General features: G+C 44.0%; 2 protein-coding genes across 2 annotated transcripts; both read right to left on the reverse strand.

The window, feature by feature from the left end:
* Nucleotides 1–718: 718 nt before the first annotated feature.
* LOC133115200 (uncharacterized) lies at nucleotides 719–8129 on the reverse strand. Its single transcript, XM_061224990.1, has 6 exons — nucleotides 8112–8129; nucleotides 7697–7795; nucleotides 6744–7343; nucleotides 6503–6538; nucleotides 5906–6001; nucleotides 719–3006 (listed from the first exon to the last, which is right to left on the reverse strand). The coding sequence occupies exons 2-6, from the start codon at nucleotides 7708–7710 to the stop codon at nucleotides 2082–2084; spliced, it is 1671 nt and encodes a 556-aa protein (XP_061080974.1). The 5' UTR covers nucleotides 7711–7795; nucleotides 8112–8129; the 3' UTR covers nucleotides 719–2081.
* Nucleotides 8130–8254: 125 nt separating this feature from the next.
* On the reverse strand, nucleotides 8255–15335 carry LOC133114975 (apolipoprotein L4-like). Its single transcript, XM_061224680.1, has 3 exons — nucleotides 14824–15335; nucleotides 10211–11125; nucleotides 8255–8273 (listed from the first exon to the last, which is right to left on the reverse strand). Exons 1-3 carry the CDS (start codon nucleotides 15333–15335, stop codon nucleotides 8255–8257), a joined length of 1446 nt encoding a protein of 481 aa, XP_061080664.1.
* Nucleotides 15336–15762: the final 427 nt, after the last annotated feature.

The following is a 15762-nucleotide window of genomic DNA, read 5'->3' on the forward strand; positions in this document are numbered from 1 at the left end:
GAATGAACTCCCCGTTGAGGTCAGAACTGTACAATCTCTCCCCACCTTCAAGCGCAAACTGAAGACGCACCTCTTCAAGCAGCACCTCTCCCCATCCCTCCCTACCTCCCTGTGATCCTTAATTGTTGTCTTTGTGATTTACGTAGTGTTTCGGTATTTTTAGTTGGCTAGGTAAGCAGTATTTGGATAGTTAAGTTTGGTCACTCTTGCTTTGTTTGTTTATTTGTTGTTTAAAAAAAAATAAAAAAAATAGGCCCTGGTCCTTATCTTTGTTGTACGGGTAGCAATTGTACTTCCCTCTAGGGTCTTTCAGCGCACTTAGCCCTGGTTATGGGTATGCACTTTGTTGTACGTCGCTCTGGATAAGAGCGTCTGCCAAATGCCAATAATGTAATGTAATGTAATGTACATGATGTCATTTTATTTTTGTAGGTAGTATAGGCTGCAATAATAGGCTATATTTCAGGTGTTGTCTTAATTGCATTAAAGTTTAATTTACATTATATACAATTGTAATTGTAGCCTATGTAATTTAACTTTAACATCAATGTCGCATAGCTTACAATTTCTTAAGAAACCTGAAATGAAGCTTTGGAAGATGTTTATTAATGCTATCCAAAAAACCTGCTGATGTATTATTTTGGCTACTAAGCAGATGGATTTTTTGCACTAGGCTATCATCCATACTGCATAGCATAATTACAGATCAATGTATTGACCAGCTGCCCACATAGGAAGTGTAGCCGGACCGGATCTGTGCCCGTACCAACTTACTTTGGGCCAGATCCAATCACTTACTGTCTGGGTGCAATCCAAAAAGTAAAAATATTTGTGTAAATTACACTTTGGTGGCAGTTTACACATTATCCATCCATCCATTATCTGAACCCGCTTATCCTGAACAGGGTCGCAGGGGGGCTGGAGCCTATCCCAGCATACATTGGGCGAAAGGCAGGAATACACCCTGGACAGGTCGCCAGTCCATCGCAGGGCACACACACCATTCACTCACACACTCATACCTACGGGCAATTTAGACTCTCCAATCAGCCTAACCTGCATGTCTTTGGACTGTGGGAGGAAACCGGAGTACCCGGAGGAAACCCACGCAGACACATGCAAACTCCGCACAGAGAGGCCCCGGCCGACGGGGATTCGAACCCAGGACCTCCTTGCTGTGAGGCGAGTTTACACATTATACTAAATTAATAGTAAAAGGGGAATGAACAAATCTTTTGAACGAACGTAGCCAAATGATCCAGCTCTCCGAAATGAACGAACGTTCCCATTACTAATTGTCTCTATTGGTCAGTTTGCATTCCAGCCGTGTCAATATCCATGATATGCACAGGGCTAAATCGAATCTTTCCATATTACATATATTAAATTCCACATTACAAATGTGAATGTGTTTTACCCCATCTTGTGCATTTTCCTCCACATTGCATTTTCTATTGCCAAAATACTATTCTTAAAGCAAATATGCAGCACCTCAGTAAAACCAGCAGGCAATTAACTTCATTCATTCATTCATTCATTCATTCATTATCCTAACCCGCTTATCCTGAACAGCATCACAAGGGGGCTGGAGCCTATCCCAGAATACATTGGGCGAAAGGCAGGAATACACCCTGGACAGGTCGCCAGTCCATCGCAGGGCACACACACCATTCACTCACACACTCATACCTACAGGCAATTTAGACTCTCCAATCAGCCTAACCTGCATGTCTTTAGACTGTGGGAGGAAACCGGAGTACCCAGAGGGGGCCCACACAAACACGGGGAGAACATGCAAACTCCACACAGAGAGGCCCCAGCTGACGGGGATTCAAACCCAGGACCTCCTTGCTCTGAGGCAGCAGTGCTACCCACTGCACCATCCGTGCCGCCTGGCAATTAACTTGCCTCTCATAAAAACTTTACATTGATGTATTTATGAATTCATCTCTAAGTCGGATTTCAGAAATAACTACTCACTCATCGTTTTCTGCATAAGCCACAATTTAAGATACAATTTGATCGTAACATTGTTATGAAAATGAGGCCCCAGGTGTCAAAACAGTTGCAGTTGTTACAGCCTAACTGGATTCTTCATGCAAGGTGTAAAATGGCCTCTGTAGGACCTCCTCACTCGTTTCGAAGCTCGATAACCCAGTGCACAGAGAGCCATGGATCTTCTCCCATTCATCCAGCTCGGTCTTCAACAGACTGGCCCTCCTGCGGATCACCTTTGACACATCGCTCTTGTCCCCATTGGCCAGGGTCTTTATTTCTTTGTAGATGAAATAGAGGTCCATGCCCATGCAGAAGACATTGCTGCCGATGATCAACACAAGGTCACATGTGCTTCGTGCGGGGGGAGTGCCCTTAGCCAACTGCCTGATATCGGTGAGATTGGCTGCCATGTTGGTGATGTTTCGGGCAGCTTTGACCTCCTGAGTCACTACCTTGACTGTACTCGAGGCCACCTCTTCGGCTCCGAGGGTGGAAGCATCCGCGATGATATCTATAACTTTAATCAGGGAATACGTAATTTTGGCGGCCTTCAGAACAGTAGCTATAACATTCAGCACATCTGGCACCGTGCTGCGTATAATGGGACTGGCTGCTTTCTCCAGACACTCCAGCATAATCTTCACATCTTTAGAGTAGTTTTCAAAGATTTTTTTTATCTTTTTGCCATGGCAAAAGTTGAAACCGATTTCGATGCAACATATCAATATGCCGATTATGGCACCGGCGATCCCCAGGCATGAGCCGACATTCAGCAATAACACAATGGACACAACAGACACAACGGACAAAATGCCTCCCACAAAGCCCAGAACACTGCACAAAATGCGGAAGATGCTGGCCCCCATCTTCATCCTGTCCAGCTGCACTGCTTCTTTCTCCAGAGCCTCCAGGAACTGCTGCATCTTGGAGAAGCTCTGGCTGAACTGGTCGATGAACTGCTGTGCTGATCCCCTGGACAGGTAGGTCATTCTGAAGTGCTGGTCTAATCTGAGGGGGAGAGGTTTCACTATGAGCCAGGGCTCCAAAACGGTTTACTTTACACAACAGATCCCTGGGTAATTTCTCCCGCACTCCCTTCTTGTGAGCAAGAGGGCTTCCATTTGTATTACATTTATTAGCATCATATAATAAAAATCACAAGTTCACAATCTTTTCTTACATAGAATGCAGTCTGTAAGTACTTGGACAGTGACAAAGACGACCATCAAGAGAAGACTTTGTCAACATAATGTCAGAGGGCTCACCACAAGATGCAACCCCTGGCAAGCCTCAGAAATAGACATTAATAAAAAAGCCTGTGGAGACCAATAAGACTGGGGAGAAAAAAAGGAACAGCTCATGATCTATACCATACCACCTCATCTGTCAAACATGGTGGAGGTGTTATGGCTTGGGCACTGGAACTGCTGTGGCAGTCATACATGCCCAGCAGTGGTGATGTCACTGCTGATAGCAGCAGCAAGACAAATACTGACATATACAGAGACATCTTGTCTGCGCAGATCCAAGCAAATGCATTGGACATCGCTTCATCATGTAGCAGGACAATGATCCAAAACATATAGCCAAAGCAACCAAGGCAAAGTCAATCACCTAATCTCAACCCAATTGAGCATGCATTTCACTTGCTGAAGACCAGACTGAAGCCCCAAGAACAAGCAGGAGCTGAAGAGGGCTGCAGTACAGGCCTGTCGGAGCATCACCAGGGTAGATAGCATCAGGTGATGTCTATGGCTCATAGGCTTCAGGCAGTCATTGATTACAAAGAATTTGAAACAAAATATTCCATATGAACACCAGTGTTGATACCCAGTGGTCCTTCCCTTGTTACAGTAACATCTGGCACTCCATCAAAGACTCAAACCTCACAATATAGAAAATATTTTTCCAAAACAAACTTGAAAAAAATGGACAAAACGCAGTATGTTTTATTTTGTAAATTGAGCATGCACTTTGGGCAGCCTCTAACCTAGTGGCTAAGGTACTGGGACCCGGAAGGTTGATGGTTCAAGCCCCGGTGTAGCCACAATAAGATCCACGCAGCTGTTGGGCTGTTGAGCGCATTAATTAGTCTGATCAACCGCTTGTAATAACTCTCTTCTTTCTTTTCCCAGAACAACTTTCTAGACCCCCATCAGTCCGGCTTCAGACCTGGACACTTGACTGAGACCACTCCTCTCCGTCAGTGAATCACTCCATGCCGTGCAAGCAGCCTCCCTCTCCTCTGTCCTCATTCTTCTAGATCTCTCTGCTGCCTTTGAGACTGTGGATCTCTCCATCCCCCTGTCCTCCCTGTCAGCAACAGGGATCTGTGGCACCACCCTGAACAGAAACTCTCTGGTCGCTCCTTCCAGTTTGTCTGGGCTGGTACAGTATCGACACCTCGGCCCCTTGCCACAGGAGTTCCCCAGGGCCCGGTCCTAGGCCCGCTTCTTTTCTCCTTTTACACTAGATCCCTTGGCCCTGTTATTACTGCTCATGGTCTGTCCTACCACTGCTACGCTGATGATACTCAACTCTTCTTCTCATTCCCACCATCTGACACACAGGTTTCAGCCCACATCTCTGCTTGCCTGAGTGACATCCAGAGCTGGAAGGACAACCACCATCTAAAGCCCAGTTTAAGACTGATATTATCTTCATTCCTGCTCTAACCTTTCCCCATCTGGATCTCTCCATTTCCATAAGGGACACCTCAGTGACGCCATCACCCTGAGCAAGGAACCTTGGCGTGGTGATGGACAGCAGACTGTCCCTCTTTTGACCCGCCTGGACTACTGCAACTCTCTCTTGGCTGGCCTTCAAGCATCTGCCATCATTCGTGCTAGATTTCCAAGCAGTTAAGGGGTCAGCCCCAACTTACCTGCAAAATATCATCAGACCCTAAGCGCCTGCCAGACCTTTGATTGGGCACTACAGGACGCCAAGTGCCTCCCCCTCTCGAAACTTCCACCTCCCACTCACGACTACTGTCTCTTCTGGCTCCACAGTGGTGGAATGAACTCCGAGTGGAGGTCAGAACAGCAGAATCTTTTACCACCTTCAAGCGCAGACTGAAGACGCTCCTCTTAAAGCTGCACCTCTCCCCTGCCCCTCCCTAGCTCCCTGTAAACCTTAAATGCTGTTGTTTTCTTTACTTGTGTAAGTATGATACCTTTGCTAATTTTGTTTGGCTAGGTAAGCTGTTTATTGTTCATATATTTGCGTGGTGCGGTGTATACATTTTTTATTTATTATTTAGTTATTATTTATATAATCCATTAATCAAATAGGCCCTAGACCTTATCTTTGTTGTACTGTAAGCAGTTGAAATTGTACTTCCCTCTAGGGTCTTTCAGCGCACTTATCCCTGTTTATGGGTATGCACTTTCCACTTTGTTGTATGTCGCTCTGGATAAGAACGTCTGCCAAATGCCATTAATGTAATGTAACTGTAAGTCGCTTTGGATAAAAGCATCAGCTAAATTACACATTACTATTATTATTATTATTATTATTATTATTATATTATTACTCTATTTAGAGAAACATTCTGTTAAATTAAAGGTGAAAACTCATGTGCTTTCTTAAATTTTTCTGTGCTGTTCAACAAATTTGCTGTGACTGTTCCACGTCTTCAGCCAGTATTTTTGTGAAAAACACACAGCCTGACTTCTAATTAATCATGAGGCTATGGATCTGTGCCAGGGTGCTTGGAGTTAATAGACTTTGCCATTACGAAAAGTATAAATGCAAACAGTTACACTTGAACTCACTACATCAGGAACAAGCTGTTATCAAAGCAAACAAATCACCTGTGATAACTGCACCTGTATCACACACAATGAATTTACTGTAAAATGTCTCTGTCGACATTAAACCTCAGTATGGATCAGGATGTACTTACCTGATGCGCCTCAGTTCAGTCAAATGGTCAAACATGTTCTGAATGGCTTCGTTGGTCAAAATGGGGCATGGGTCATTCTCAGAGGCATTCTCTGCCCTTGGAAGAATGAGAAAAATCCGACAATGAATTTAATGGAGTGAGTGAGTGAGTATAATGGATTAAAAAGATAATGTTTGATTTGAGAAGTATTATGTACACTCAGTGAGCACTTTATTAGGTATTTATTAGACTTATTTTTTTAGACTTCTACTGCTGTAGCCTATCCATTTAGAGTTATGATGCATTGCATGTTCAGAGATGCTCTTCTGCATACCACTGTTGTATTGTGTGGTCATTTTGTGCTACTGTCACCTTCCTGTCAGCTTTGACCAGTCTGGACATTCTCCTCTGACGTCTCTCATTAACAAGGCGTTTCTGTCTGCAGAACTGCTGCTCATTAGATTTTCTTTCATTCTTTGAACTCTAGAGACTAGTGTACATGAAAATCCCAGGTCTGTATACATTAAGAGATGCAAAAAATATACATAATCACACAAGCAGAAACACTGAGGAAAGGCTTCAACTAGTGAATTTATTGGGGGAAATATTTCTGCTTACCTATAATTAATTCCATGAAATGGTATACTTCCTGAACTGGAAAAAAAGACAAAATATCAGCTGTGAAACCAGCTATTCTGCACTCTACAAATGCCAAAGGGCCATGCCATGTCAGCTCCATGAGGTTTAAATAATCAAATATATAACATTTTAATGACGTTGTGAAGTGGCTAGGTAAAAGTGGAAGGTATCTGCTGGGGAATCAAGGAGTATGTTGATATGATTGAAACATTAAAAATACCTTTCCTGGAGCATCTCATACAACTTCTGGGAAACCCTCAAGTATTTGTCCAGCTGGAAAGCCAGCAGGTCCATGTTCACCAGGCTGGTCTGAAAGAATTCGCTGTTGTCTCTCTGGAAATGGATCAAAAGCGGACAGGCTCGCCTGGCGGCGGCGATGACTGAACGAACGGCATCAGCGCTCACCCCCTCAGGGAGCTGGCACACCGGATTCTCCTCCTCGAAGACGGAGAGCGACGTGACCGCCAGCATCTCCACAGCCTCCAGGAACGGGGTCAGCTTCTTAAGCCCCTTCAAGGTGTCTTCGAGCAGGCATCCCAGCTCCTCCTCCAGCTCCTGGGTCCTTCCCTCTGCAGTTACCTCAGTCACCTTGCTGCACATATACTCCCCGAAGGCCTTCATCTTGTCCTCTGAATTTAGGCAGTGGTTAGCTGTGGGGTTGATCTTCTTCGCTCTGTCCATGATGACGTCTTGCATCCTCTTCAGCTCAGACTTTCTATGTAGGAGCCACATTGAGTGTATGATGCAGAACTCCTGCACCGTGTGAATATAGCTCATGGTGTCTGAAATGTAGCCAGCGGCCAGCTGATCCAGTTCCTCCCTGCAAGGCAATAAGAACTTACATTGTTGATTCGCATCAACACTCTTTCAGTCATATTGGCCAGTTCCCCTACCTCCAGCCACTGTGTCGGAGAGCACTACTTCAACTTAATTATTTGGTGTAATGATTCAATTTGTGTCATTGTATTCATCTGTACTTTAGTGCAGACACGTGAAGCTGCCTGAGAATTCCAGTATTTTATTATTTCCAATGAAGTTTCCTTTTTAGAAGCATATTTACAGTCATATTTATCCCAGATCTGGTACATGCCTGTTTCATTGTCAAACACAGAGCACAAAAGGAAGACACTGTATGAGTTAATGGGGAATATTGGACACCTTTACTTATCTCACCATGTATGGTCCATGATTATTGTCTGGAGCTCTTGTCCAGCGCTGTCCGAATTCGAACTTCAGCAAAGTTGAGCAGCCTCCTCTGACTGGAATCTTGTTCTGCCACAGTGAAGTGCAAGTTCAAGTTTATTATCACTGACAAGAAAAAGAGCATGAAAATGAAACCTAGGTGCGACAAAACATTATCCGTTAACTGAAATAACATGAAACTATAGTTGCAAAAACACAAAAATATTCAATGTCACATTCAATTGAAGACCAAGAGCAACACATTTTCCTATAGGGTAGTGATATCTATTATTTTATGCCACACAAAATTTTATTTCATGCTGTAGGCTACATACAATATATTATTTCATTAAATACATAATTGGAAGAGTTTCATCGACTGCACGCAAATCTGAGATGAACTTACTTCTCCGACGGCTCTCTCGGCAACAACACGGCTGGGGTAGCGGGTTTGGTCTTTTGCGCAACCTCAGCTGAAACCCAAGTTCAATTTCCTGCTAATCTGTTCATCCACATCTCTGCTTACCGCCCACTTGCAGTTGTGGTTTCTCATGCAGTAGCCGACATCCTGTTGAAACAGAAGACAGCACATTCCTCCCCAGCAACTGAGAGGTTTTTTCGGGCCAAATCTCAATCCAATTGAATATGATTACTTGATTTCATCTTGTGCTAGTTGGTCCAATTACTACGGAGATCAAAATTTTGGTTCTTGTCAGCTGCTGTAACCAGATGTTTGACGACTCCCTGACACCAGTGTTGATACACAGTGGTCCTTCCCTTGTTACGGTAACAACAGTGACAACTGGCACTCCATCAAAGACTCAAACCTTACCAAAGACAAACTTACATTTTACATTTACATTTTTGTCATTTGGCAGAGGCTTTTAATCCAAAGCGTGTGTCTAGGTTCTTCCACAAGTTAAAGCATCACATCCATAACTAGTAAAATACACATGAAGTGTTGTTCTAAACATACAGTCATCACAAGTACAATTTGTTAAATTGCCCTTATCTTCCACAGGACGGCAGGCAGCGATCCATGCCATCCTTTTCCCGTCTCTTTGATTGCTGCCGTACTTTTTATTGTCCGGTTCAGTCGTTCCACCATTTCTGGTCCTTCCATCCGCTTGCTTCTATCCCAGAGCGCAAACGTATGTCAGTTCTCCCACCCAGAACCGTAGGTGGAGAATCTGGCAGCCGAAGGGCTGGTGCTTGAGACAACTGCTCTTTTAATCCAGTGAAGGCCTCTTCCTCTTCAGGCCCCCACTCCAATTTTTCACTTCCTGGTTTCCCTCCTTTCAGCATCCTCTGCAACGGCGACACCAGCTCCCCCAAAGTCTTGTACAGATGATCTGTAGTAATTGGCTAGGCCCATAACCTGTCTCAGTCCAGTTACTGTAGTACTGCAGTTACTGCAGGGCGGCCTGTAGCGTAGTGGTTAAGGTACATGACTGGGACCCGCATGGTCGGTGGTTTGATCCCCGGTGTAGACACAATAAGATCAGCACAGCCGTTGGGCGCTTAACCCTGCATTGCTCCGGGGGAAGAATGTCTCCTGCTTAGTCTAATCAACTGTACGTCGCTCTGGATAAGAGGCTCTGTATTTGTCTTGCACATCAGCTGAGGGAGTCACTCCGTAACCGGACTATCCTCTGTTTATTGGGACACCAGTAACCGGACTATCCTCTGTTTATTGGGACACCAGTAACCGGACTATCCTGTTTATTGGGATACCGGTAACCGGACTATCCTGTTTATTGGGATACCGGTAACCGGACTATCCTCTGTTTATTGGGACACCAGTAACCAGACTATCCTCCGTATCAGAGTAAAAAGTCCCAATAGTTATGTGAAATGAACATACATTTGTAATAAATGAAAAATAACAAAACACTTAAATCAAATAAATATTAAGTAGGTTAAACATTTTCGTTAACATTTTCTTTAAGCACTAAAATATATATGGTAATCAGCTCAATGGTTTTATCAGTCCTTTATTCACGGCCCCTCACTAATCACTAAACTACTAAAAACTATGCAAAACGTAACTATCTGCATCATAAAATTGCATATTTGTAAGTTGTGCATGACGGAGATAACGTTGTTTTCATGATAATTAGACTAGCTAGCTTGCTCGCGAGTACCGAGGCTAGTAATGACGAAATTAGAGCATGAAGGTCGCAACTGGCAAGACCTCGTGAGCTACTACATAGTTTTCTAACTGATATATAATATCAAATTCACCGTAAGCAAACTGTGGCTGGCTGGGGACGTGGGGCTTTTAAGTTGTATTTGGAAGTTGTATGTCGGACGATGATTGACTGAAACTGACAAAACCATATGGGGGGGTTGGACAGCGGAGAACTAATTTAATACAGTGTATTTTTATGTGGATACTACTACACATTTCCCTCTTTATATTTGATAGACTTTCAATAACAAATGAATGAAAAATAAAATACAACTAATACCAGCCAAAGAAAGCCAAGTAACTTTAAAGTGTGCCTTTTTTGTGGCTGGTAAAATGGCATCCGTAGGACCTCCTCACTCCTTTCGAAGCTCAATCTCCCGATGCACAGAGAGTGATAGATCTTCTCCCATGCATCCAGCTCGGTCTTCCACAGACTGGCCCTCCTGCGGATGACCTTTGACACATCGCTCTTGTCCCCATTGGCCAGGCTGATGCTGTCTTTGTAGATGAAGAAGATGTCCACGCCAATGAAGAAGGCGTTGAGGGCAATGAACCCCGCCCTGGCAGACTTGCTTAGGGTGAGGGGAGTGCCCTTAGCCAACTGCCCGAGATCGTCCGCCATGTTGGGAATCTTTCGGGCAGCATTTGACTTTGAGGCCAACTCTTTGGCTCTGAGCACCTTTTTGGCGGAAGCACAATCCACTAAGCCATCTATCCCTTTAGACACGGAATGTGTGGTTTTGGCTAAAGTCACAACACGTGTCGCAACATCCAGCCCATCTGGCACCGTGTTGGGTATAATGCACCTGGCCACTTGCTCCAAACACTTCTGCATAGTCTTCACATCTTCAGAGAATCTCTGGAAGATTTCATTGATCTTCTTCCTGTGGTGAGTGTTGACCGATAATTCGGTGATACCTGTAGCTAAGCTGCTCAAGCCACTGGTGACCCCCAGCCCAACGCCGACCATCATGAGGGTCAGCGATGCCCCCGCCGTGAAAGGGGCCAGAGCCAGGCCCGCGATGGATGCAATGCCTCCCACGAGGCTCACACTGCTGCCCGCCACACTGGAGATGCTGGCCCCCATCTTCATCCTGTCCAGCTTCACAGCTTCTTCCTCCAGAGCCACCAGGAACTGCTGCATCCTGGAGCGGCGCTGGCTGAACAGGCCGATGAACCGCTGGGCTGATCCCCTGAACAGGTAGGTCATCCTGAAGTGCCGGTCTGATCTGAGGAGGAGAGGTTTCACGATGAGCCAGGGCTCCAAAACATTCTACTTTACACAATAGATCTCTGGGTAATTTGTCCACTCCCTTCTTGTATTACATTTGTATTACATTTATTTCCACAATATGATAAAAATACATCCACAATTTTTATTGACATACAATGCAGTCTGTAAGTACATGGACAGTGATGAAGACGACCATCAATGTCAACATAATGTCAGAGGGCTCACCACAAGATGCAAACCCCTGGCAAGCCTCAAAAATAGTATGGCCAGGTTACAGTTTGCAAAAACGTACATTAAAAAACCTGTAAAGATCTGGAACAAAGTGTTATGAATAGATGAGACAAAGATTAAACAAAAAAACTAAACTTTCTTTCTATAATGGACTTCATTAATTAAGATAAGCTAAGCTAAGATTAATTAAGCTTGAGACTAAATGCAACAGGCTGTCAATGTATTTGTTCCAACCAGCCAGAAACTGACCAAAAAAGTTATTTCAATCATTTCCCACTGCTGCACAGTGATTTATTAAAATCACTTTTTAGTTTTTCAGTGTTTTTCCACGACTTCAGCCAATATTTTCTGTGACAAACACACAGCCTTATTTATAAGTAATCACGAGGCTATGGATCTGTGCCAGGGTGGTTGAAGTTAATGGACTTTGCCATTAGGAAAAGTATAAATGCAAACAGTTACACTTGAACTCCCATTTTCTGCTGCCCTGCTTCTGCTCTTTTCCAATTTTACCACTTTTACCATCCATAACCATTACGTTAATGGCATTTGGCAGACGCTCTTATCCAGAGAGACATACAGTTGATTTTAGACTAAGCAGGAGACAATCCTCCCCAGGAGCAATGCAGGGATAAGGGCCTTGCCCAAGGGCCCAACGGCTGTGCAGATCTTGTTGTGGCTACACCGGGATTAGAACCATTACATTACATTACATTACATTACATTATTGGCATTTGGCAGACGCTCCTATCCAGAGCGACATACAGTTGAGTAGACTAAGCAGGCGACAATCCTCCCCTGGAGCAATGCAGGGATAAGGGCCTTGCTCAAGGGCCCAACGGCTGTGCGGATCTTATTGTGGCTACACCGGGATTAGAACCACCGACCTTGCGTGTCCCAGTCATGTACCTTAACCACTACGCTACAGACCGCCCTCACTACATCAGGGACAAGCCGTTATCAAAGCAAACAAAACACCTGTTATAACTGCACCTATATCACACGCAATGAATTTACTGTAAAATGTCTCTGTCGACATTAAACCTCAGTCAGGATCAGGATGTACTTACCTGATGCTCCTCAGATGAGTCAAATGTTCATACATGTTCTGAATGGCTTTGTTGGTCAAATTTGGGCATGGGGCTTTCTTTGTCCTAGGAAGAATGAGAAAAATCCGGCAATGAATTTAAACGTGTTTGGTGAGTATAATGGATTCAAAAATAATGCCACCAACAATCATTCCACGGTCAAAGTCACATAGATCACATTTTATCCCCGTTCTGATGGTTGATGTGAACATTAACTGAAGTTCCTGACCCATATCTACATGAATGTATGCATTGCACTGCTGCCACACAAATGGCTGAATATTATACCAACTTATTCATGTGACATTTTTGTGATTAAAAATGTTCCAAATAAAGTGTTCAGTGAGTGTATATTAGTACTGTATGTATAATGTGTCATGAATGTAAAACTAATAACTGATACGGTCTGTATACATTAAGAGATTCAAAACACAATATATATTCACACATGCAGAAACACAGGGGAAAGGCTTCAACGGGTGAATGTATTGGGGGAAATATTTCTCCTTACCTATAATTCATTCCAAGAAATGATATACTTCCTGAACTGGAAAAAAAACAGAAAATATCAGCTGTGAAAATTGTGTCCAGTCTTCCAAAACTGATTTCCATCACTGATTCTAGAGTCTGTCTGCACTCTACAAATGCAAAAGGGCCATTCCATGTCAACTCCTCGAGGTAGCACCACTCTTTTTCTTGATAAGGTAAGGGAGCGGGATCCGAGGTCCAAACGCGACCAAGTTGGGTTCTACAAGTCACAAGACGTGAGATAACCACTGAGTGTTTTCTGGGGACGTCCCAAGAGACCAGGACGGGGTAAACCATAAAGGGACTCCCCGGCAATTTAGGCAATGAAGAGAACGACCTATAAGAACCGGTGGACAATTTTAATCTAAGACCTTTGAGGGAAAACTTATGACATAGGTAGCCTACGCAAATTGCGCCAGGGAGGAAAACTACGCAGGCTCCTACGTGTCATTAACCTTAGTGTAACACATAACAGATCGGCACTAAGAAGGAAACGAAAAAGCATAAGCCACCCGGGTATGAGGTTCATGCGAATGTAACCCGACTACACCAGTGACCGACAAAGACGACACAACCACGAAAACAATGCATTGTGACAAAACGCAATGCCTCCCTATTCTAAAGTAAACGTCAGATTGCTACCAAACTGGGAAACCGCACTCTACTGAAAAGACACATAATGGCACCAAGACCAATATCCACCTACAGATAGAGGAAATATTGACCTCTCCTGACACTTGATCAAAACTGTAGGCAGTCTGAACCAATCTTAATTACCAGCGGGTCTCAGTATTCCTGGGTCCACTTCAAGTTAGCCTAAAGCTCCTTACTTCCCAAAGGTAGCTATTAAACAAGACGGAATCAAACTATGTGGACAAACAGCCAATGAGAGCAAGCGTGCGGAACAAGGGTGCAATAACCTCAAAACTCTTAACACTTGGCGTAGACTGTAGGAAGCTGCGACCGGGGTCTCAAACTCCCAGTGGAATCCCATCTTCCTACGGTCTCTAACATTCGTGCACCAAAATAAACGTGAAAGTGAAGATGTCAGACTATCCTCGTTACCCTAAGTTGACAGAGAATTGCTACGTGTTTAGCTCCCAGAGACTCCATCATAATAGGTCATAAAGAATCGTCAGTCACACCTCACATAATGCACAAATGAAAATAAAATAACATGCTATGGTGAATGCAACAAACAAAGAGAAACAGGACTTAAATAGACAAGCACGCAGCTAACCTTGATCAGTAATCAGATCCCACGCAATTATAACCATTTATCAGCGCGAGGACATTGATTACCTAATTGTCATTCATTGCCAAAGTGACATTAATTACCAAAATAGGCCGGAATGCGTCAAGGATTCCATCTAGCGGTGCAGAAAGGTAATGTCTGGAAAAACTAGCCAAATCCCTACCACAACCATGACAGTTAATGCTGAGACATAGACCTCCTGAGAATTGAAGCTTCATACTCCATTTTGTTTAGCCATTTAAAATTTGCTGGTGTGACGATGAAAGACATGTCATTACAAAAAATGGGGTCCAAAATTTAAGAAATTTGTATTTACAGGTAATCTAATATGTAAAATTCATATCTAACCTACATCTACTTTTGTATTGGAGATATTTGGTTACTGGTGACCATTTTGCTAGGTCATATCTCCAAAAGTAAACAGTATTTTTAGTGTAATTTTATTTCTAAATTAGAGTCATCTGAGAGGACTTTCTCACTGTGTAAGGATAAACACATGACTAATAACATTAGCTGAGATATGACCCATGGAAAACATTTATTTGGCCATTTTTGGCTCATTTAGAGCTATGATTGAAACATTAAAAATACCTTTTCTGGAGCTTCTCACACAGCTCCTGGGAAACCCTCAAGTATTTGTCCAGCTGGAAAGCCAGCAGGTCCACGTTCACCAGGCTGGGCCGAAATAATTTGCCGTCGTCTCTCTTGAAATGGAGCAAAAGCGGACAGGCTCCCCTGGCGGCGGTGATGACTGAACGAACGGCATCAGCGCTCACCCCCTCAGGGAGCTGGCACACCGGATTCTCCTCCTCGAAGACGGAGAGCGACGTGACCGCCAGCATCTCCACAGCCTGCAGGAACGGGGTGAGCTTCTCAAGCCCCTTCAGGGTGTCTTGGAGCAGGCATTCCAGCTCCTCCTCCAGCTCCTGGGCCCTGCTCTCCGCAGTCCCCTTTGTGACGTCTCGCATCCTCTTCAGCTCAGACTTTCTCCGTTGGAGCCATTCTGAGTGTCTGTCACAGAACTCCTGCACCGTGTGAATACAGCCCATGGTGTCTGAAATGTAGCCAGCAGCCAGCTGATCCAGTTCCTCCCTGCAAGGCATTGACTTGGTATTGAATGATTGAAGTAACAAGGAACAAACAAGAATTTTACACTTTATTCATTGAACAGTTAGTAGCTTCAGTAGTGGGTGGAAGAACCATACACAGTTACAACAGCCTGGCACCTCAATACCAACAGGAGAATACACTGTTTGACATTGGCAGGGAAATTAGGTACATTTAACCACCCACATAATCAGCTGAGCTGCTCATCCCACAAATGCATGATCCTAACAAATGGGACATTATTGTCAAGGGCAATTAACAGGCGTTCCGATTATATAAGATATTTATACAAGATCTGGTACATACAATGTATTCTCAAACACAGAACAGGAAGACACTGTATGATTTAACGGGGAATATTGGACACCTTTACTTATCTCACCGTGTATGGACCATGATCATTGTCTGGGGCTCTTGTTCAGC

The sequence above is a fragment of the Conger conger genome, chromosome 16, assembly GCF_963514075.1.
Source record: "Conger conger chromosome 16, fConCon1.1, whole genome shotgun sequence".
Taxonomy (NCBI): Eukaryota; Metazoa; Chordata; class Actinopteri; order Anguilliformes; family Congridae; genus Conger; species Conger conger.